Genomic DNA, 23,842 nt, shown 5'->3' with positions numbered 1-23,842 from the left:
AAGGCACATATGAGAAAGCAATCAATGGACAACTAAGGTGTTGCAACGCACAATGAAAAACTAATGATTGATGCTTCTCATCTCTCTCCGTTCCTGTCTGTCTGTCTGTCCCTGTCTATCCCTCTCTCTGACTCACTGTCTCTGTTAAAAAAAAAAAAAAAAAAAAAAAAAGATTAGAGCTCTTATAAAAAAAACAAAAAACAAACAAACAAAATTCTCATAATTCATATAACTGCTCCATGTAGGAATCACAGAAGTCAACATCAAGTACAACTTTATTTAAAACTCACTTTTTGATTAGAGCATTCATGGCACATTGCCTCTTAATCCATAAATATGCAGTTAAAGATGTTTTCAGAAATTATTATAATACTCAAGCTAAAAATAATTTCTAAAGGCAAACAGCTATGAAACCTGGACAGAAGGCTTCTTAGTTTCTCATTTTCTAGAAACTTTCACAAAAATTTGAAAAATAAGGCTAGAGGTAAACATAAACCACATTTCCTGTCCATTCCTGGAATTCATCTTTCTCAAGAAATGATCTAACGGCATCTGTTTTAGAAGATGGCAGTTAGGCCTGATGCTGATATTCCAGCTCTGTTCTTGATCAGTTTTCTGACTTGGACTGGTCAGGAGTCAGTTTCTTCAGTGTCTCCATCAGTGAATTTAAGTGAGTATGCGTTAACATTATTTCTTCTTTCAGCTGGAAAGAGAAATATATACATATCAGAGCATTTTATTTTTACTTTTTTTTGTGACAGAGAGACAGATAGGCAGACAGGAAAGGAGAGAGATGAGAAACATCAATTCTTCGTTGTGGCACCTTAGTTGTTCATTGATTGCTTTCTCCTATGTGCCTTGATGGGGGGGGGGGGGGGGCTAAATTAGAGCAAGTGATTCCTTGCTCAAGCCAGCAACCTTAGACTCAAGCTGGCGACCTCAGAGTTTTGAACTGGGTCCTCTGTGTCCCAGTCCGACACTTGATCCACTGCACCACCACCTGGTTAAGGTGTATTGGAGCTTCTTTTTATTTTATTTTTTTAATTTTTCCGAAGTGAGAAGTGGCGGGGAGGCAGACAGACTCCCACATGCGCCCAACCAAGATCCAACCTGCATGCCCACCAGGGGGCGATGCTTGGGCCCTTGCTCCACTGCAATCGGAGCCATTCTAGCTCCTGAAGCAGAGGCCATGGAGCCATCCTCACTGACCAGGCCAACTTTGCTCCCATGGAGCCTTGGCTGCAAGAGGGTAAGAGAAAGATAAAGGAGAGAGGGAAGGGTGGAGAAGCAGATGGACACTTCTGTGTGCCCTGGCCGGAAATTGAACCTGGGACTTCCACATGCCAGGCTGACGTTCTACCACTGAGTCAACCACCCAGGGCCCATATTGGAGCTTTTCAAACTTAACTCTCAATTTGTTGGTACTAGAAGCCGTTTCAAATTCAAGATAGTTACTGGAAGCTGGCAATGTCTCAGCACATTTCATTAACACATTTGTTTTATACTGCTCACAAAAATTAGGAGATATTTTATTGCTTCATATTCATTTTGAAATATCCCCTAATTTTTGTAAGCAGTATATATATATATATACACATATATAGATATATATAGACTTATATTGCAATAAAAAAATATATATATATATTTTACAGGGACAGAGAGAGTCAGAGAGAGGGATAGATAGGGACAGAAAGACAGGAACGGAGAGAGATGAGAAGCATCAATCATCAGTTTTTTGTTGCGACACCTTAGTTGTTCATTGATTGCCCTCTCATATGTGTCTTGACTGCGGGCCTTCAGCAGACCGAGTAACCCCTTGCTCAAGCCAGCGACCTTGGATCCAAGCTGGTGAGCTTTTTGCTCAAAACAGATAAGCTCGCGCTCAAGCTGGTGACCTCAGAGTCTTGAACCCGGGTCCTCTACATCCCAGTCCGACGCTTTATCCACTTTGCCACCGCCTGGTCAGGCGTAAGCAGTATATTTCTAAGAGAAGTTTATACAATAAAGAGTATAATAAGGTCCTCAGATATAAAGTTTTACATGAAAGATCAGTCAGGCAAGGGTACTTTTTAAAGTGAAAAATAAAAAAAATAATAAAATGGCAATAACTACATACGTATCAATAATTACTTTAAATACAAATGGACTCCAATCAAAAGAAAGGGTGGCCTGATCAGGTGGTGGCACAGTGGACTGTTCAAAACCTGAGGTCTCCAATTTGAGCGCAGGCTCATCCGGCTTGAGCACAGGCTCACCAGCTCGAGGACGTGGTTGACAGCTCGAGCGTAGAATCATACATATAACCCTATGGTTGCTTGCTCGAAGCCCAAGGTCACTGGCTTGAGCAAAGGGTCAGTGGCTCAGCTGAAGCCCACCACCACGGTCAAGGCACAATTTAGAAAGAAATCAATAAACAACTACAGGGCTGCAACTATGAGCTGGGGCTTCTCATCTCTTGCCTTTCCTGTCTTTGTCTCTTGCTAAAATTTTTTTTAAAAAACAGGTTTGCTGGCCTGACCTGTGGTGGCGCAGTGGGATAAAGCATTGACCTGGAACACTGAGGTTGCTGGTTCAAAACCTTGGGCTTGCCTGGTCAAGGCACATATGGGAGTTGATGCTTCCTGCTCCTCCCCCCTCTCTCTCTCTCTCTCTAAAAAAAGAAACAAACAAACAAACAAAAAAAAACAGGTTTGCTAAATGGGTAAGAAAACAAGACTTTTACATATATGCTGCTTACAAGCGACCTATTTCAGATCAAAAGACACACAGACTGAAAGTAAAGGGTTGGAAAACACATTTCATGCAAGTGGAAGAGAAAAAAGAAAATGTGGTAGCAATACTTAGAAAAAGTAGAATTTAGGCCCTGGCCAGTTGGCTCAGTAGATAAGAGTGTGGCCCAGGGTGCAGATGTCCCAGGTTTGATTTCCAGTCAGGGCACACATGAAAAGCGACCATCTGCATCTCAACCCTCCCTCTCCTCCTACTCTCTCTTCTACCTATTGCAGCCAAGTTCAAATGGTTCCAGCAATAGCCCCAGGCACTGAGAATAGCTTGGTTGTCTGAGTACTGGCTACAGATGGGGTTACTGGGTGGATCCTGGGTGTCTCGCACATGCGATAGTCTGTCTATCTCCCCTCCTCTCACTTAAAAAAAAAAGTAGGCTTTAATGCAAAGGCTTTAACAAAGAGACAAAGAAGGACATTTCTACACTATAGCCAAGATATGGAAACAACCTAAGTGCAGATCAATAGATGACTGGATAAAAATGTGGTACAAAAAAGTACAAAACAAAAAAGATGTGGTACATATATAAAATGGAATTTTACTTGGCCGAAAAAAACAGAAATGAAAGCTTACTATTTGCAACAACATGCATAGACTTAAGACCCATGGTTTTCAACTGCTGCTCCAGTGCTAGTCAGCTAGAAATTTTATGCTGGTCTGAGAAAGAGTTAATTTCATATGAAAGGGTCTATAATCTTCATACATCATCAGGGTGATTAACTCTTTCTCAGACCAGGACAAAATTTCTAAGTGAAATAATCAAAGAAAACTACCATATTATTTCACTCATATGTGTAATTGAAAACAACAACATCATCAAAAAACTAACAAAACAGAAACAAACTCACAGATATAGAGAACAAACTGATGGTTGCCAGCAGGAGGGGAGTTTGGGGGCAAGGTGAAAAAGGTGAAGGAATTATGCGGTACAAACTGGCAGTTATAAAAAGTCTCAGGATATAAAGTACAGCATAGGGAATATAGTCAATAATATTGCAATAAATATGCATGGTGCCAGGTGGGTACTAGACTTATGGGGGAAATTACTTCGTAATTTATATAAATGTCTAATCACTACACTGTATATATACAACTAATGTTGTCAACAGTAATAGAAAAGTAAAAAAATAAAGGCAGTTCCTTGGGAGAGCTTCAAAGTTCTGTGTTTGCAATCTGCCTCTTCAACTGAGATCCTAAATTGGAGACAGGGGTGGTGTCTCTCACAATGACATCCCTGCTTTATATGCAGGGTGCTGGGCAGAGGCAGTAGCTTCTGTCTTCTCAGCTTACCTCTGCCACCAGGAAACCTCTGCCCTATGAGCAAGGCGGGGCAAGTGTGAACGAGTTCCCAGTACTATCAGCCTACTAGAAACTGGTTGTTCTTGCCTGGAAGAGATTCTGATGAGAAATACTGATAGCCTGCCTCCCCTGGGAAGAAACCACAGCCCTCAAATGGGAGCTAGGGGATAAAGGACCCCTGTGTTCCTGGCTGCATTCCCTTCTGAGCTTGAGGGGTCTGGGAAGGAGGGACCATGTTATGGCTCAAATGCTACAGGCTCTCACTGTTCTTACAGTGAGACCTACAGGATTAGTAGGTTTTCTTGAAAAAATGTCTCATTTACTTTAGGCTTTAAGGAAATTTTCCAGACTTAAGATGATTGTTTTCTTTATAATTTTCTTCCATTATGACTGTTTTGCTGGGTAAAAGGTTGTCAGTGGAACTCCTAAGGTCACCATTCTTTTTCTTTTTTTAACAGGGACAGAGAGAGAGTCAGAGAGGGATAGATAGGGACAGTTAGGAACGGAGAGAGATGAGAAGCATCAATCATTAGTTTTTCGTTGCGACACCTTAGTTGTTCATTGATTGCTTTCTCATACGTGCCTTGACTGCGGGCCTTCAGCAGACTGAGTAACCCCTTGCTGGAGCCAGCGACCTTGGGTCCAAGCTGGTGAGCTTTGCTCAAACCAGATGAGCCCGCGCTCAAGCTGGTGACCTCAGGGTCTCGAACCTGGGTCCTCGGCATCCCAATCCAATGCTCTATCCACTGTGCCACTGCCTGGTCAGGCCTAAGGTCACCATTCTTAAAGTCATCTCCCATAACAATTTTTCACAGTATTTATGTTCCCCCCTCATCTAAGCAACTGAGATCATTTGCCACAACTATGAGTTGATGCTTCTCATCTTTCTCCCTTCCTGGGTCTCCTCTCTCTCGCTTAAAAAAAAAAAAAAAGAATTGTTAGAGTATCACATCATTTCATCACCCCCAAGTTCACTGACACAAATTATGAGGAGTTGTCTAGATTAAAAGAAACAAAACAATCATGAAATTTTACCTCTGCAACTTTTTCTGGTAGAGGCATGGTATCAATATCCATCTCAGATGCACTTACGATGGCTTTTGTTTTTAAGAGATAGCTAGATAGAAAATAGAATAAATATTAGTACCATACCACAGTTAACATTATCAATGAGGCCCTGGCTGGTGGCTCAATGGATAGAGCATCGGCCTGGTATATGGACATCCTGGTTCGATTCCCAATCAGGTCACATAGGAAAAGCAACCATTTGCTTCTCTTCCCCTCCCTCTGCCCCTTCTCTCCCTCTTCTCCTCCCGCAGCCAGTGGCTTTTTGGCTCAAGCATGGCCCCAGGCACTAAAAATAGCTCGATACTCGAGCATCGGCCCAAGATGGGGTTGCCAGGTGGGGTGCATGCAGGAACCTGCCTCACTATCTTCCCTCCTTATACCTAAAAAAAAAAAAAAGAGATTATCAATGAACCAAATTTGCCCTCTGACGTAATATCTGTCAAAGACAGCCTACTTAATGATTTCCATTTCAAGATTCATAATGTATTTTGTAGGAAAAACAAATTCTCAATTAACAAATCATCAGAGAGACTCTATTCCTCATCCTACCCCTTTCCAGCCAGAAATATATCAGACAAAATTACACAAAACCAGGAAAAATTACACAAAACCAGTCATATGAATAAACACGATGAGTGTAAGCTCCACGCTCCACCAGTAGATTGTGTAGTACATTAGAAATAATCACATTATGACAAATAAGTGTTGGTTGCCTATCCAGAAGCCATTCTTCAGTTCTTTGGTGTTAACAGAACCAAGATTTTGTTCAGTGTGCCCACTTCCAGCAGATAAAGCATAAATTTTCTAAGCCAACTGTGGCAATCTTTTTTCCCTCTTGTCACATACTTCCTTTCCTAACTTAAGATGATCATGACAGTCCTGGCTGCTGGCACTGTGTAGGGCATCATCCCAGAGGGCCTTGGTTGCCAGCTGGATCCCAAGGGAATTGCTGGTTGGAGCCAAGACTGGGGCACATATGAGAAGCAATCAGTGGGTGCACAACTACATGGATAAGTTGATGCTTCTCTCTCTCTCTCTCCCTTCCTGCTTTTTCTTTTTTTAGAGACCTACAGACAGGGACGGACAAACAGACAGGAAAGGGGAGAAGTTAGAAAGCCTCAACTCATAGTTGCAGCATTTTAGTTATTTGTTGATTGCTTTTTCATACATGCCTTGAAGGGCTGGGGGGTGCTCCAGCTGAGCCAGTGACCCCTTGCTCGAGCCAGCGACTACGGGATCATAGCTATGATCCCACACTCAAACAGGTGACCTTGAGCTCAAACCAGCGACCCCGTATTCAAGCTGGTGAACCCACACTAAAGCTGGTGACTGGTGACCTTAGGTTTCGAACTTGGATTCTCTCCATCCCAGGTCGATGCTCTATCCATTGTGCCACTACTTGGTAAAGCAGCCCTCTCCCATTAAAAAAGAAAAGAAAAGATGATCATAACATAGTTCTGGTCAGTAATTATTTTGCTGATAAAAGAAGATCATTCCTGGCCCTGGCCAGTTGGCTCAGTGGTAGAGCATCGGCCTGGCGTGCAGGAGTCCTGGGTTCAATTCCCGGCCAGGGCACACAGGAGAAGCACCCATCTGCTTCTCCACCCCTCCCCCTCTCCTTCCTCTCTGTCTCTCTCTTCCCCTCCCACAGAATAGGCTCCATTGGAGCAAAGTTTGCCCGGGTGCTAAGGATGGCTCTGTGGCTTCTGCCTCAGGCACTAGAATGACTCTGATTGCAGCAGAGCGACGCCCCAGAGGGGCAGAGCATCGCCCCCTAGTGGGCATGCCGGGTGGATCATGGTCGGGCGCATGCGGGAGTCTGTCTGACTGCCTCCCCGTTTCCAGCTTCGGAAAAATACAAGAAAAAAAAAAAGACCATTCCTGTATTCAATACTTCTCAAATCCCTTTCCTTCCACGTGGAGATGCTACTGTCTAGGGATATAATGCTTATAATTGCAGCAGCCATCCTGTACGCAAGAGAAAAAGGCCAAGAGAACCAGAGATACTGACACATATCCCTGTCATGGCTGAGCCACTAGAAGACTCCTGGAGTGGCCAACCACCTCCACCCTTTACTTGTTAAACCCATGCTAGGTTCCTGTGACTGGCAACCAAATTAATTCTAATACACACATAGATATATTATCTTCCCAGACTTGTCCTACCTATACTTTTCTAATTTCTACTTGATCAGAAAGAACAGCCTGACCAGTGGTGGCACAGTAGGTAGAGTGTTGATTTGGGACACTGAAGTCCCAGGTCTGAAACCCCCAGGTCAGCAGTTTGAGCTTGGGATCATACATATAATCCCATGGTCACTGGCTTGAGCCCAAGGTTGCTGGCTTGAGCAAGGGGTCACTGGCTCACCTGGAGCCCCCCGGTCGAGGCACGTATGAGAAGCAATCAAGAACAACTAAAGGGACACAAGTACAAGCTGATTATTCTCCTCTCTCCCTTCCTTTCTCAGTCTCTCCCTCTCACACAGAAAAAAGGAAACAAAGAATATACCAACCTTCGAGCCTAACTCATTTTAAAGAATAAAAAATTATTTAGAATCCCATAATGCTTTTCTTTTCTTTTTTTTTTTTAATATTTTATTTATTTTTTTAACAGAGACAGAGAGAGAGTCAGAGAGAGGGACAGATAGGGACAGACAGACAGGAACAGAGAGAGATGAGAAGCATCAATCAGTAGTTTTTCGTTGTGACACCTTAGTTGTTCACGGACCACCCTCTCATACGTGCCTTGACAGTGGGGCTACAGCAGACCGAGTAACCCCTTGCTCAAGTTGGTGACCTCGGGGTCTCGAACCTGGGTCCTCCACATCCCAGTCCGATGCTCTATCCACTGCGCCACCGCCTGGTCAGGCCCCATAATGCTTTTAAAAAAAAATTTTTGGTTTTAGATGCCTGACCAGGTGGTGGCGCAGTGGATAGAACGTTGGACTGGGATGCGGAAGGACCCAGGTTCGAGACCCTGAGGTCGCCAGCTTGAGCGCAGGCTCATCTGGTTTGAGCAAAGAGCTCACCAGCTTGGACCCAAGGTCACTGGCTCCAGCAGGGGGTTACTCGGTCTGCTGAAGGCCCACAGTCAAGGCACATGTGAGAAAGCAATCAATGAACAACTAAGACGTCGCAACGCTCAACGAGAAACTGATGATTGATGCTTCTCATCTCTCTGTTCCTGTCTGTCAGTCCCTGTCTATCTCTGCCTCTATAAAAAAAAAAAAAAAAAAAAAAAATTTTGGTTTTAGAGAAAGACAGAAAGGAAGAGTAAGAGGAAGAAGAAAAATGAGAACCATCAACTTGTAGTTGCTTTACTTTAGTTGTTCATCGACTGCTTCTCATATGTGCCTTGAAGGATTGGGGTGGGGGACTGTCTCAAGCCAGAAACCCTTCTCTCAAGCTGGCTTGCTTGCACTCAGGCAGGCAACCATGGGTTTTGGATCAGGGACCTCAGCATCCCAGGTTGATGCTCTATCCAATGAGCAACCACCAGTCAGGCAAATTTATATTAAAATTTTTTGTTACTAAAAGCTTACTTCCCGGCCCTGGCCGGTTGGCTCAGTGGTAGAGCGTCGGCCTGGCGTGCAGAGGTCCCGGGTTCGATTCCCGGCCAGGGCACACAGGAGAAGCGCCCATCTGCTTCTACACCCCTCCCCCTCTCCTTCCTCTCTGTCTCTCTTCCCCTCCCGCAGCGAGGCTCCATTGGAGCAAAGATGGCCCGGATGCTGGGGATGGCTCCTTGGCCTCTGCCCCAGGCGCTAGAGTGGCTCTGGTCGCAGCAAAGCGACCCCCAGAGGGGCAGAGCGTCACCCCCTGGTGGGCGTGCCGGGTGGATCCCGGTCAGGCGCATGCAGGAGTCTGTCTGACTGTCTCTTCCCGTTTCCAGCTTCAGAAAAATACAAAAAAAAAAAAAAAAAAAGCTTACTTCCCCTAAACAAAACCTAAATTATAGCTCTGCAGAGAGAGAAACAGATAGGGACAAACAGGAAGGGAGAGAGATGAGATGCATCAATTCTTCACTGTGGCTCCTTAGCTGTTCATTGATTGCTTTCTCATATGTGCCTTCACCAGGGGACTACAGCAGAGCGAGTGACCCCTTGCTCAAACCAGTGACATTGAGCTCAAGCCAGGGACATTGGGCTTCAACCCAGAAACCATGGGGTCTTGTCTACAACCCCAAACTCAAGCCAGCAACCCCACACTCAAGCTGGTGAGCCCGCGCTCAAGCCAGCAACCTTGGGGTTTTGAACCTGGGTCCTCTGCATTCCAGTCCAATGCTCTATCTACTGCGCCACCACCTGGTCAGGCTACTTATAACTATTTCTAAAAAATATTTGGTTAGGCCCTGGCTGGTTGGCTCAGTTGATAGAGCATCAGCCCAGCGGGCAGATGTCCTTGGTTCAATCCCTGATCAGGGCACACATGAGAAGTGACCACCTGCTTCTCCCCTCCTCCTATCCCACTTCTGCAGCCAGTGGCTTGACTGGTCTGAAGCATTGGCCTCAGGTGGCTGAGGATAGCTCAGTTGATTCAAGCATTGGCCCCAGACAGGGGTTGCCAGGTAGATCTTGGTCGGGGAATATGCAGAAGTCTGACTTTCTCCCCTCCTCTCACTTAAAAAAAAATTTTTTTTTAAATAAATAAATAGCTTGCTTGACCTGTGGTGGCACAGTGGATAAAGTGATGACCTGGAATGCTGACGTTGCCGGTTCAAAACCATGGTCTTGCTCAGTCAAGGCACATATGGGAGTTGATGCTTCTTGCTCCTTCCCTCTTCTCTCTCTCCCTCTCTAAAATGAATAAATAAAATCTTTTCAAAAAAAATAAATTAAATAAATAGCCTGACCAGGTAGTGACAGAGTGGGTAGTGTCGGACTGGGACACTGAGGACCCAGGTTTGAGGTCCCAGGGTCGCTGACTTGAGCGCGGGATCATAGACAACACCACAGTCTCTGTCTTGAAGCCCATGTTCGCTGGCTTAAGCTCCGGGCCGCTGGCTTGAGCAAGGGGTCAGTGGCTAAACTAGAGCACCCCCCACCCTCAATCAGAGCAACCAATGAGAAAGCAACCAATGAACAACTATTCTACCAGAACTATGAGTTGATGCCTCTCATGTCTCTCCTTTCTTGTCTGTCCCTCTCAAAAAAATAATAAAATCAATAAAAATACTTGAGGTTACTAAGGGGGATCATTTCATCCCCCTTTTTAATTAAAAAAAATTTTTTTATGTTTATTTATTGACATTATTGAGAGAGGAGGGGAGAGAGAGAGAGAGAGAGACAGGAACATCAATCTGTTCCTGTATGTGCCCTGACCAGGGATCAAACCGGCAACCTCTGTGCTTCAGGATAACGTTTTAACCAACTGAGCTATCCAGTCAGGGCTCTCCTCATTAAACTTAATTCTAAATAGAAATTATATAAGAAAGCAGAAATTATAGTATTTCTCAAGTATATAACGCCTTTTGAAAATCTGCACTGAAGAACAAAATGGGCCTGGCCTGTGGTCGTTCAGTGGATAGAACACTGACATGGTACGCCGAGGTTACTGGTTCAAAACCCTGGGCTTGCCTGGGCAAGGCACATATGACAGGTAACCAGTAGACAGCTAGAGTGAAGCAACTACTTCTCATTCCATGTACCCCTCTCTCTGCAAAATCAATGAATAAAATCTTAAAAGTAAAGAAGAAAACAAATGGCATACCTAGTGTACACTAGACCTCATGGTGAAGGATAGGATTTATGAGTTTATTGTTTAGTCATCCATAACTCAAGTAGAAATACCTATCTAAGCATATTAAGTGAAAAAAAGGAAACTTTGTTTTATAAAAGGAAAATTAACGTTAGAATTAAGATATGGATTTAAATCTCAGATCCTCTATCTTACTGAGCTCCAATTTTCTTATATAAGAACTTAGTGAGTGCCTTGCACAAACTATGTCATCAATGACAGTTTTTTTGTTTTTTTTTAATGGTCAATAAAAGACTTTGATGGATGTTTTAGTTTATTCTAAGAATAAATCTTAATTAATAAGTGAATTTATTAGGAAGATAAAGAAATATCCAAAGTAATTCACAAGAAGGACCAGCCAGTGGGGTACCTATTCAGATTTGAGGCCACATGGTCATTATTTTTTACTTTTCTTTGTGTATCTGCTTTGTGTCTTTTTCTGCAGACAAGATTTCTCTGTATCTACATGCATAATGTAGAAAATAGCTACCTTAAACCTTTCACTTCCCAAATTCAGCACCAATACCATCTGCAAATTACCAATGCCTCTGGGTCCTTATTTTAAATACCTAGGGTAGAAAGCCTGACTGGCTTAGCTTGGTCAAGTGTTCACTCTTGATCCCATTATCTGGGAGTGGTATCACACATGATTCAAATATGGCCACAAGGTCCAACCCTATTGGGAGGGAGACAGGGGCTAGGCACAAACCCAAAAAGTGTTTACTACATTATTTAAAGCTTACTTCCACAAATTTCTATAATGAAAGTATGTGTTCTCAATTATTCCATTATATGATTATGAAAACCTGAGAGAGAGAGCAACCAAGACAGGAAGGGAGAGAGATGAGAAGGATCAACTCGTAGTTGCATCACTTTAGTTGCTCATTGACTGCTTCTCATCCATGCCTTGAGGGGAAGGCTGCAGCCAAACCAGTGACCCCTTGTTCAAGCCAGTGACCTTTGGGCTCAAGCCCGGAACCATGGGATCATGTCTATGACCCCACACTCAAGCCAACGACCCTACGCTCAACAGCTGGTGAGCCTGCTCTCAAGCCAGCAACCTCAGGGTTTCAAACCTGGGACTTCAGTGTCCTAGCACCTGGCTTTAGCATCTTCTTTGGTACAAACATTCTGCCTTTTCTGGAAGATCTTTTAAAATTACCTTGGTAAAGAATATCTAAATCTACTCACCACATCATTTTATTACTGGAAAGGCAAAAGTGACCTCTCAAGGCAGCCAGGTCAGCATGGGTAGAATACAGATGGAAACCAATGGGTATCCCACAGGAACTACAGAATAAAAGGTTGTAAGTGCTGGGGGAAAACAAAAACATCAAAATAAGGGTAAGAAAGGAAATCAGAGAAAAAATACAAAATAACCAGTCTCTGGAACCATTTCTAAAAATTATGCTACAATAAGAATATCACATTCAAAAAAGGTTAACTCATATTTTAATATAATTACACCCCAAATTACAGATAACTTTGTGGATTCTGGCCGCAAGAGAAATCATGGATGCACAACTGTCACTTCAACAGAGAAAAGTAATTTACATCTGATAAGCAGAAAGAACTAACTAATCAGATTAACGTTTAACACGTATAATTTGTATTTGAATCTATAGCTACCTGACTAATGAACTGAGCACCTATTTTATAGACGGCTATATCTTACTCATTCTGTATCTCCAGAACCTAGTAGAATGTCTATACTGTATAATGAGGCAATCAATAAATATTTTCTTATTACGGCTGAAAACAAAACAAAACAAAAAAACACAAACATTTAACGTATAAACTAAATATGACCATTTAAGTTAGCTACCATTAAACAATCAAGTTGACTGGGGCTTACTAAACAATTTATTAATAGAATTCAAATCAGGATTTTTATTTTGCAGATAAAACAAAAGACTTTAAGAAAAGGAATCCTATTACCCTAGCAAGCCATCCATTTTCTTTTCCTTCATCCTCTGAAACATTTATGAATAAAGAATTGGGAACTTAACATATTTGCTGGTATAGAAGAATATTCGAATATTACAAAGAAATAGGCCTGACCAGGTGGCTGCACAGTGGCTAGAGTCTACCTAAGATGCTGAGCGTACCCCCCCCCCAGTCTCCAATCAGTGAATAGCTAAAGTAAAGTACCTACGAATTGATGCTTCTCATCATTCTCCTCCCTCTCTTTCTCTCCAAGAAAAGAAAAAAAAATATTTTAGGAAAAAATAAACTGTTTCATCACGCACCTACTGAAAGCAATTTTAAAGTGGCTTGGTAAGAGAAAAAATTTGTATAAACATAATACTATGCAGTAAAATTCTACAGAATATAAAAATCACATGGCTAAAAATAAACAGATCCATGTCAACTGATACTATAAAAGACCAAACAGCAAAATAGACTAAGTTTTATTGGTAAATGAAGTCCTACACCTCACATGTAGTACTGCATTCTTTGTGACTATGGTAACCAAAAAGTAAGCCTTGAAATAAAGTTGCATTTATTTGAATTAATTCCGATGTAGGAATTGATTACAACAAACAAAGCCCAGTACTACCTATAGGTCAGCAATTTTCAACCTATTTTATCTCATAGCACACATAAATTACTAAAATTCTGCGGCACACCAAAAAACACATTTTTGTCAATCTTAACAAAAAATGGTATAATTTTGATTCATTCGCTCCAGATGGCTACTGCTATGTTGGCTGTTGTCATTTTTTTATTTAACAATCTAAGGGAAGAGAGGTCAGTGCCCCTGACTAATCAGAAATTGCTTTAGAGATACTTTCTTTTTTTTTTTTAAATTGTATTTATTTATTCATTTTTAGAGAGGAGAGAGAGACAGAGGAAAGAGAGACAGAGACAGAGAAGGGGGGAAGAGCAGGAAGCATCAACTCCCATATGTGCCTTGACCAGGCAAGCCCAGGGTTTCAAACCGGCGACCTCAGCGTTTCCAGGTCAAGGCTTTATCCACTGCGCCACCACAGGTCAGGCAGTCAGAAATTGCGTTAGAAATTCTTGCAGTACACCAGTTGAAAATCGTTATATAGACAAACGTCTCACGAAAACTAATACATGGCACAAAGCAAAATCTCAAAATTATTCTTATGCATGCAATATAAGACAAGTTCTTTCATGAAGTATTAGTCTGCTAATGGCTCAGGTCCTTCACAAATAGAGGTTTGATCAACACATCAAGTGAAGAACTATGACCAGTTGAGTGCTTGCTGAAGGCAGAGGTAATATATAAGGGGCAGTAGAAGGTAGTTATAGATACCAGCTATGACCATGTGACCAGGTATAGAAATGTGAACTGTTAACTGTCATGAGTATTTCCTCTTTGTTATTGTTTGTGTTTACAAATGTTTGTTTTCTTCCCTCCCTTAGCAAATGTTTTCATTCCTTTTATTCCCTATTTCCCTATGTATAAGATGCACCCCTTTTGAAAAATTTGTGGTCTAAAAACTGGGTGCATCTAATACAGTGGTTGTAGATTTTTTTACTTGTATTTCCCGTTTTTAAAATTTCCTGCTCTTTTGCACTTGTTTCTGCGCTCATTGCTGTAGATTTTTTTACTTGCATTTCCCGCATTTTCGCATTTGTTGTCTTTGCGCTCATTGTTTCACACTTGCTACCAATATATTATGGTAGGATACATTTTGCCATGTCCTGCACAGAAATGATTTTGTACAATTCAAAATTTTGCTGAATTCAAGTTAAAAGTGATCCAGTTTGCAAAAGTGAATAGAAATCGTGCTGTGGAACGTGGTTTGGTCTTCCTTCAACTGAGAAATCAATCCAAGACTAGCTACAAGAAGAAACCCTACTGAAAATGCCATGGCAGGAGAAGGCCATGGGAGGGATGTCAGCAAAATGGCTTAATTTAGAGAGGGAACTGAAGATATGGATTGAAGAGCAAAAGGCAATTGGAATTCTGTGTCCACAAAGATGGTTCAGCATGAGGCAAGAATTGCTGATGAAAAAGAAGTTACTGCTTTCAAAGGAGGACACAACTGGTCCTTCAGGTTTAAGAAATGGAATGGACTAAACATGTGTACACACACCAGACTAGCTCAAATGATGCCTGAAAGCTATGAGCAGAAAGTCCTTGAATTTCATCATTTTGTCATTCAATGTCAGAATACACATCAGTTTGAGTTGGGACAGATTGCAAATATGGACAAAGTCCCCTTTCAATATGATGTCCCAAGTAACAGAACTGTTGATAAGAAAGGAGTGAAAGGCCCTAGCCAGTTGGCTCAGTGGTAGAGCGTCGGCCTGGCGTGCAGGAGTCCCGGGTTCGATTCCCGGCCAGGGCACACTGGAAAAGTGCCCATCTGCTTCTCCACCCCTCCCCCTCTCCTTCCTCTCTGTCTCTCTCTTCCCCTCCCGCAGCTGAGGCTCTGGCCTGGGCGCTGAGGATGGCTCTGTGGCCTCTGCCTCAGGCACTAGGATGGCTCTGGATGCAACAGAGCGACTCCCCAGAGGGGCAGAGCATCGCCCCCTGGTGGGCATGCCGGGTGGATCCTGGCCAGGCGCATGCGGGAGTCTGTCTGACTGCCTCCTTGTTTCCAGCTTCGGAAAAATGCAAAAAAAAAAAAAAAAAAAAAAAGAAAGGGGTGAAAACTGTAACTGTGAAGACAAGTGGACATGAAAAGAGCCATTATACAGTTGTTCTAGCTTGTTGTGCCGATGGAACCAAGCTGCCTCCTATGCTGATTTCCAAAATCAAAACAATGCCAAAAGAAGACATTCCTCGAGGAGTGATTATCCATGTTCATGACAAGGGTTGGATGGATCAGGATGGGATGAAGATCTGATTTGAGAAAGTTTGGAGAAGACCAGGTGGGCTCTTACACAAACTTGACATATTGGTGCTTGATCAGTTCAGGGCACACAAAATAAAAAACACAAAGACTGCTGCAGAGCAAAAAACAAAACTTGCCATCATACCTGAAGTCTTGCCATCCCAGCTCTGACCACTTGATGTCAGCATTAACAAACCCTTCAAAGCTGCCATAAGAGATGAATGGAACCAATGGATGTGGGTGAAGTCTTCTGGGGACAATTTGAAACCAGCAGGAAGAGTGAAGAAACCAACTATAGGAGAAATTTGTACCTGGGTGAAAAGATTCTGGGATAATATCAAGATTGAGATCGTTGTCAAGTAATTTAAGAAGTGTGGCATTTCAAATGCCATAGATGGAACTGAGAATGGGGCAATATATGAAGACAGTGATTTGTCATCAGACACAGATGAGGACAAGCTAATGGATGGAAGGTTTTTTTTGTTTGCTTTTTTTGAATTTTTCTGAAGTGAGAGGCAGGGCGGCAGAGACAGACTCCCGCATGCCCCTGACAGGGATCCACACAGCAGGCCCACTAGGGGGCAATGCTCTGCCCACCTGGGCCGATGCTGTTGCTACGGGAGCCATTCTAGCACCTGAGGCAGAAGCCATGGAGCCATCCTCAGCGCCTGGATCAACTTTGCTCCAATGGAGCCTTGGCTGTGGGAGGGGAAGAGAGAAACAGAGAGAAAGAAAAGGGGGAATGGAGAAGCAGATGGATGCTTCTCCTGAGTGCCCTGGCCGGGAATCAAACCCGGAACTTCTACACGCTGGGCCGACGCTCTACCATTGAGCCAATAAGCCAGGGCCATGGATGGGAGTTTTGACAGTGATGAGGAGTTGTATGAATTTTATGATGAATAGAACCTGAATACAATAACTTCATGCAATACATTTTTTTTCAAATTTCAGGACCCAAAATTAAGAAGTGTCTTATATATGGGAGCGTCTTATACATAGAGAAATACGGTAACACAAGATAAACTGTCTTTATATCACAGTATTATTAAATTTACACCATAGTATTTAAGTTATGACAAATCAAGGCAAAAAGTAAACATTGACTATGAACTTGACCACCTTTTCTGGTAAAAGGCTTAGTGCATTTTCAGTTATATGTAAAATTGTTGTACCATGTTATACAGAATTATGACCTTATCTTTTTTTATTTTTTTCTTAATTTTTATTTTTTACAGAGACAGAGTCAGAGAGAGGGATAGACAGGAACAGACAGACAGGAACAGAGAGATGAGAAGCATCAATCATCAGTTTCTCCTTGCAACACCTTAGTCACTGGCTTGAGCCCAGGCTCACCAGCTTGAGCCCTGGCTCGCCAGATTGAGTGTGGGATCCTAGATATAACCCCATGGTTGCTGGCTTGAATCCAAGGTCATTGGCTTGGCTGGAGTGCACCCCCTACATACACCCGCCCATCAAGGCACATGTGAGAAAGCAATCAATGAATAACTAAGATGCCACAACTATGAGTTGATGCTTCAGTCGTCTCTCTCTCTCTCTTAAAAAAAAAAATTATATATATATACACACACACACACACACACTAGTTATTTCAAAGGATTGTGGTTTCTAGTATCTTATTCTACCATACACCAAAAGGTCATTTCCTCCTTTTTCCTCCACTAGACATACCCTTCTTGGCCTCACTTCACTTGCACAAGCCACTAGGGATATGTGGTCCTTACTTTAAAATCTACAAACAAATACAACTTTTCCATTCATTAATGCGTCAAGTTCAGAGAAGACTGAAACAGGTAAAGGAAGCATACTTTCAATACACTGTATGGATGGAATAAACTTTCTTCCAGTGCAAAATAGAAACAAATTGTTTTCTCCTTGTGCAGGCCGGGTATACGCTCCTCAGCATCCTTAAGGCAGGGACTAGACACCAATCAGGAATCTCAGTACGTACCTGCCTTTGAGTAAACCTTCAATGCCAACTAGGAAGGGAGCTTCCAAAACCACGTTATTTGTAACCCCTGAAAAGAAAATGAAATCGAGTACGAATGACTACCTAGAAAGACTACCCACCTTGTGACAGGCTCATCAAGTCCACAAAAATCAAGTAAATTGCCCCCATCCCTAGTAAAGGGCTAATTTTTAGATCTTAACTCTCTTTTCTTACCCCGCCCGCTCCCCACCGCGGGAAAAAGTGGAACACCCTCTCGGGCCCTCTTCCGCCTTCCCCAGACGCCGCTCGGACTCACTGGAAAAAACAACGGCCCCGAGGGAACGCGAGAGATCCCAGGCGAGGTGCACGGAGTCCGCGAGCACGGCGTGGCACTGCGCGCACTGGAACACCACGCACCTCTCGGGCTGCAGCCACGATGGCAGCCGCGGGACGGATGGCGGCTTCTCTGTCCACAGCCCTGAGGCGCCGAGCGGCGAGGACCCTTTCACCACCTGCGTGTCCCACTCCATGGAAGTCGTAGAAGAATGTTCGTCAGTTGTCTTAGCGCCATCACAAAAGTTACCGTCCCCCAACTTTTTAAACCGGGAGTTACGCCAAGCCGCCATCCTCCCGGCCGTGGCTGCCGCCTTCTTTTCGAACACGCACTAGACCCCGCCCCAAACACGGGCCCTGCGTCTTCATTGGATACCTTGAGCCCTGCAGCGCAGTCATTGCCTGGGCACGCCCTTGGAGCCTAATCGTTGGTGAGGGGTGGAACGTAGAAACGTGTGGTTAGAAGGGGGTTCAGCCTTTCTATTGGTCACCGACAGGAAACCCCGCCTCCGAGGCACTTTTCACCAATGGAAGTGCAGCATTCTTAATTTTAAACTGTCTATAAAGGTTGGCTTAGTAAACGCTTAGTTTGGCGCTAGTTTTGAAAGACCCAGTAGTGCCTGGAAGATACTCAGCGTGGTTTCTGGACTGTGGATCGCGATGCCCGTCCCCTCAGTGGAGGAGCTGAACTCCTTCAAGTACAGTGACCTGCAGAACCTGGCCAAGAGTCTGGGCCTCCGAGCTAACCTGAGGGTATGGGCCGGTGGCGGAGGACGGTAGCAGTGGGTGGGGTAGGCTGAGCGGTCTTAGGGAGACGCGGTCGGAAGGGATCCAGCCTGCTTCTTAGCGGGGGATAGATTTGTTTCGTGAGTATCTATCTCTGCGAAATTTAGACGGAGGGGTGTGGTAAGGTACCAAAGAATTGCAAAAATTAATATTAGTATTTTAGGAGAGAAAGTCAGGTTTTCTTGACCTGTCCTTTCTCTTAGAGAATGGAGGGAAAAGGATATGGGAGTTTGCCTGACTTACAAGGACGACTGGGTCATTTAGTTTAACTATAATTCTATGAAAGGATTAAGGTTATTTGAAGAACTTCCTTTCCCTTTCAATAAGAGACAAAATTTACATACCACCCTACACTGATTTTTAACTCTCCCTTCCTTCCTGGAATCCTGAGAGTAACCTGTACCTCAATAAAGGAGGGGAGATAGACACTAATTGTTAGGCAGTCAAGGAAATAACTGCCTTGAATTTTGTAAAATTCCAAACTTACATAATTTGTAACAGCGCCCAAAATCTCTATTGGGGGACCTGGAAGAAAGGATGGTGTTTAGGGGACCACTTCCATACACATATTTTTATAACTCAGCCTTGATCTGGAATGATCGTTTATTATTATTTTTTTCTTTAAGTGAGAGGAAGGGAGTTAGACTCCCACGTGAGTCTGACCAGGATCCACTGGGCAACCCCTGTCTGGGCCTGCGGCTTGAATCAATCTAGCCACTGGCTGCGAGAGGAGAAAAGGGGGAGAGAAAGGGAAAGGGAAGAGCAGATGGTCCCTTCCCTTGTGTGACCTGACCTGGGACATCTGCACACTGCACACTGGGCGGATGCTCTATCCTCTGAGCCAACTAAGCCAGGGCTTTTTTGTTTCTTTTTTTATTTCATCATTCATTTATTGATCACTATTGTGGTAGTGTTTCCAAATCAGTCAGGTCTGACTCTTGAGGCTGCAGAATGTTGGGGGGAAATGTGGCGATTCAGTTTGGATGGAGCTTCTGTATTAGATTCTGTTGGTGCTTTCTCTCATTTTGCTAATATAAACTCAGGAGATTTGTTCTTCTGGCTTTGGTATTTACACTGAATGAATACCTACATCAGCCATTACAAATGCTTTTAAATGGTTTAAACAAAATAATCAGCGCCCAGGTGTTATTATTCAGGGTTTCATGAAGAGGAGCCGCAAAGGAATGAGGCAGCAGCTGTCTTGACCGACACTGCAATACTACAATTTTATTATTTAGTTTTGCAAAACTGATTAGATTGCTCTTGCCCTTTCTGAGACAACACCACACTATCTGCTGTTTGATTCCTGACCTGCCGAAAGCTCCAGAAGGGCCACCTCAATCTCTCCAGGATTGAAGTGCCTTAGAGGGATCAGATTTATTAAGCAGAAACATGACATCATGTGTGAGAAACTAGCAAACAGAATACAGTGTACAATTTTATTATTTAGTTTTGAAAAACTGATTAGATTGCTCTTGCCTTTTTTGAGACATAACACCACACCATCTACTGTCTGATTCCTGACCTGCAGAAAGCTTCAGCAGGGCCAAGCATCATGTCCTTGAGGCCTTCCCTGGACACGACTGCCTTCAGTCATGTATGCTTGGTCTTGACCTTCCCTTTCTCAGGGTGGGAACAGAAAGTCACTTGGTGCTTTGGCTTTCCTCTAACACCCAGGTGTCTGTTGGGGCTGAATGATAAAGGAGTGCCTTTGGAGATATTTCTGAACTATGGGTGTTAAATGGTTTCCCCGTACTTAATAAATAAAGCCTAGAACCTTAGGGTTTTTTTGCAATCTGGCTAGATAGTTGTTTTTGTTTTTTAGTTACAATCTTTTCTATAAGACTGAATCTAAACTGACTACTCCCTGAATTCTTGGTACTTTTGTCCATCTTTGTGCCTTTGCTAATTTGACCCTTAGGCCTCAGATCCCCTTCTCCCTCTGCCTTCTTTATCTGCATGAATAATTGCCAATTACTGGTCACAGTTAGACAACTGTCATCACTGACTTGGTGCCCTGTCCCCTCCTCTACATTCCCTTAGCCACAGGTCCACCAGCCCAGTAATCCCAGGAGCCCTCAGTGATTTAGAACAGTTTAATTTCAAGTACTGTTTCTGAGCACTTGGCAGGCTTCCACCTTGCACTTGTTATTTGTGTACGTGTGTTATCTTTTCTACTAAAAGTTAAATTCCTTAAACAGGGATTCCATCCTTCCACCTTGGAAGTCTTTATAGTACTAAGTGCAGTACATTTTATTATTTACACCTACTCTTTGGGAATTAAAGTGGAGGCTTCCTACTGGAGTTCAGAGCTGTGGCTAACCATAAGACCCCACAACCGTTTGGGTCTTTGAAGAACTATTGCAAGTTTAGCTCTTTTTCTATAATTCTCACTGATTACCGTCTCTTGAGGCAGCTGATCTGGGGTGGTCAATGAATCACCTGTTGTCACAGAGGTGTTTTGCTGCATTATTTGTCACTACAGAGCCCATTGCCAGCCTAGCACACAATGTCTGGCACATAGTAGGTGTCAAATATTTGTTAAGAGTTACTATTACTCAGACAAATTTGATCATACAAGTCTTTATTGTAGCCAGTTATAAAAAGACACCTTTGAGCCTGACCTGTGGTGGCGCAGTGGATAAAGCATTGACCTGGAATGCTGAGGTCGCTGGTTCGAAACCCTGGGCTTCCCTGGTCAAGGCACATATGGGAGTTGAAGCTTCCAGCTCCTCCCCCTGTTCTCTCTCTCTCTTTCTAATAAAAAAAAATGAGTAAATAAAATCTAAAAAAAAAAAAAAAAAGACACCTTTGAGACAGAAAATTAAACTTAGATTAGACATTAAATTATATTAAGGTATTATTAATTTTGTTGGGTGTAATAATGGTATTGTGGTAAAAGTCCTATTTCTTGGTAATACATACCAAGTATTTATAGGTGAAATGTTATGATGCCTTGGATTTGCTATTAAAAAAAAAACAACTCCAGGAAAAGGGGAGATTAGATGAAGAGCCGCAGAATGTCACAATTGTTGAAATGGGAGTTCGTTACACTAATCTACTTTTGTATGCATTTGAAATTTTCCATAGTCTTAAACTATTTACAGTTGGTACAGTATAGGACAGGGGTCGGGAACCTATGGCTCACGATCCAGATGTGGCTCTTTTGATGGCTGCATCTGGCTTGCAGACAAATCTTTAATAAAAATAATAATAACGTTAAAAGTATAAAACATTCTCATGTATTACAATCCATTCATTTCCTACTGCTCATGTTCATGGTTGCGGGTCGCTGGAGCCAATCACAGCTGTCCTCCAGGACACCACCAAATTTTTATTGGATAATGCATAATGTACACGGGTCGTTGTATGGCTTTCACAGAATTACATTTTAAAATATGTGGCATTAAGGCTCCATTGGAGCAAGGCTGGCCCAGCACCGAGGATGGCTCTGTGGCCTCTGCCTCAGGCGCTAGAATGGCTCTGGTTGCAACAGAGCGACGCCCTAGATGGGCAGAACATCACCCCCTGGTGGGCATGCCGGGTGGATCCCGGTCAGGCGCATGGGGGAGTCTGTCTGATTGCCTCCCCGTTTCCAACTTCAGAAAAATAACAAAACAAAACAAAATATATATATATATGTGGTGTTCATGGCTCTCTCAGCCAAAAAGGTTCCTGACCCCTGGTACGGGAGCTTATTAAATCAATTGTCTTTTTTTGTGTGTGTGAGGAAGGCAGATGGGAAGCATCAGCTCATAATTGTTTCACTTTAGTTGTTCATTGATTGCATCTCATACATGCCTTGACCCCAGGGGCTCCAGCCAAGCCAGAGTACCCTTGCTCAAGCCAGGAACCTTGGGGTTCATCAATCTAGCTACCATGGAAACATGTAAGATGATCCTGTGCTCAAGCCAAATAAACAGGGCTCAAGGGCTCAAGCCAGTGACCTCGGGGTTTCAAATCTGGGACATCAGCGTCCCAGCTCGACGATTTATTCACTGTGCCACCACCGGTCAGGCAAAATCAATTGCCTTTTAAAATTCCAAGTACATAGCGAAAAATGAGTAAATTGGTTTAAGAAATTAAACTATAAGAAAGTTATTTAGCCTGACCTGTGGTGGCACAGTGGATCAAGCTTTGACCTGGAACACTGAGGTCGCCGGTTCAAAACCCTGGGCTTACCTGGTCAAGGCACATATGGAAGTTGATGCTTCCTGCTCCCCCCCCCCCCTTCTCTCTCTCTCTCTCCTCTAAAATGAATAAATAAATTAAAAAAATTTTTTTTTTAAAAAGAAAGTTATTTAGAAAGTCACAGAGGTAGAAGTGGGCTTTTGAAAACAAGTTACAACCTGACCTGTGGTGGTGCAGTGGATAGTGTCAACCTGGAATGCTGAGGTCGCAGGTTTGAAACCCCGGCCCTGCCCAGTCAAGTCACATACTGGAAACAACTACTATGAGTTGATGCTTCCTGCTTCTCCCCACTCTTTCCCTCTCTTTCTAAAATTTAAAAAAGAAAAAAATAGAAAACAAGTTACGAGGCAAAAGAAGAGCCCTTGTTGCTTAGCATAAAGAAAGGGGCAAGGAAAATATGCCGGAAGGGCTGAGGAGGGCCAGGGGCAACTGGAGGGAGAGCACGCAGAGTGAGATTTAAATAACTTCCACTAGTGGGACAGCATTCTAAGTAAATTTAGAAGAGAAGATATTAGCTCTTTTGATTGAAATACTGTATTAATGGAAAAGCAAGATGAAGGAGTCAGTTACCAATATTTATTAAGTGGCCACTAGTCCTTTTCTCATTTGTACCCTCACTTTGCTTCTGCCAGCTTAGATTACAAAGACTGACACTTTCTTGCAGCTTCCCTCCCTCACCTGACAAAACTCAGCCTGATTAAACTGAGCTATGTGTTTAATCCTTGCCTATACCTAACCTGCTGATCCTGGCTTGAAAAACCACTTATATGTTGACAACTTAAATTTGTGACCATCAATTGTAAAAGGCGCATTTGATCCTACGCTACTTCCTTGATAATCATTAACTCCCCTCTCCTCTTTTATTTTTTTTTTGTGTTTT

The 23,842-nt window shown here is 43.1% G+C and overlaps 2 protein-coding genes across 3 annotated transcripts in view; one reads left to right on the top strand and one right to left on the bottom strand.

Moving 5' to 3' along the window:
* Positions 1-269: 269 nt before the first annotated feature.
* OIP5 (Opa interacting protein 5) lies at positions 270-18,312 on the bottom strand. Of its 2 annotated transcripts, none has more exons than XM_066344266.1 (5): positions 17,969-18,312; positions 17,674-17,740; positions 12,082-12,204; positions 5,122-5,203; positions 270-703 (listed from the first exon to the last, which is right to left on the bottom strand). In XM_066344266.1, the coding sequence occupies exons 1-5, from the start codon at positions 18,276-18,278 to the stop codon at positions 608-610; spliced, it is 678 nt and encodes a 225-aa protein (XP_066200363.1). In that variant the 5' UTR covers positions 18,279-18,312; the 3' UTR covers positions 270-607. The 2 variants fall into 2 exon arrangements, with proteins under 2 accessions (XP_066200363.1, XP_066200364.1); XM_066344267.1 differs by having other exon boundaries at positions 12,082-12,180.
* A 270-nt stretch (positions 18,313-18,582) lies between these two features.
* NUSAP1 (nucleolar and spindle associated protein 1) overlaps positions 18,583-23,842 on the top strand; it is a 45,925-nt gene continuing 40,665 nt past the window's right edge. The window contains exon 1 of the mRNA XM_066344260.1: positions 18,583-18,738. Within this exon, the coding sequence (XP_066200357.1) occupies positions 18,646-18,738 (93 nt within the window). The 5' untranslated portion in view covers positions 18,583-18,645. The remainder of the gene's footprint in view (positions 18,739-23,842) is intronic.

Source organism: Saccopteryx leptura, chromosome 6 (genome assembly GCF_036850995.1).
Source record: "Saccopteryx leptura isolate mSacLep1 chromosome 6, mSacLep1_pri_phased_curated, whole genome shotgun sequence".
NCBI classification, from domain to species: Eukaryota; Metazoa; Chordata; class Mammalia; order Chiroptera; family Emballonuridae; genus Saccopteryx; species Saccopteryx leptura.
Note: the sequence above shows the minus strand (reverse complement) of the source record. Positions and strands in the feature narration are given on the sequence as shown.

Coding starts and splice junctions, on each gene's coding strand:
- OIP5 (XM_066344266.1), bottom strand. CDS start 18,278: ATGGCGGCTTGGCGTAACTCCCGGTTTAAAAAGTTGGGGGACGGTAAC. Junction 12,205..17,673: donor GAAGGTTTACTCAAAGGCAG/GTACGTACTGAG, acceptor GTTTTCCCCCAG/CACTTACAACCTTTTATTCT. Junction 704..5,121: donor TACCAGAAAAAGTTGCAGAG/GTAAAATTTCAT, acceptor TTCTCTTTCCAG/CTGAAAGAAGAAATAATGTT.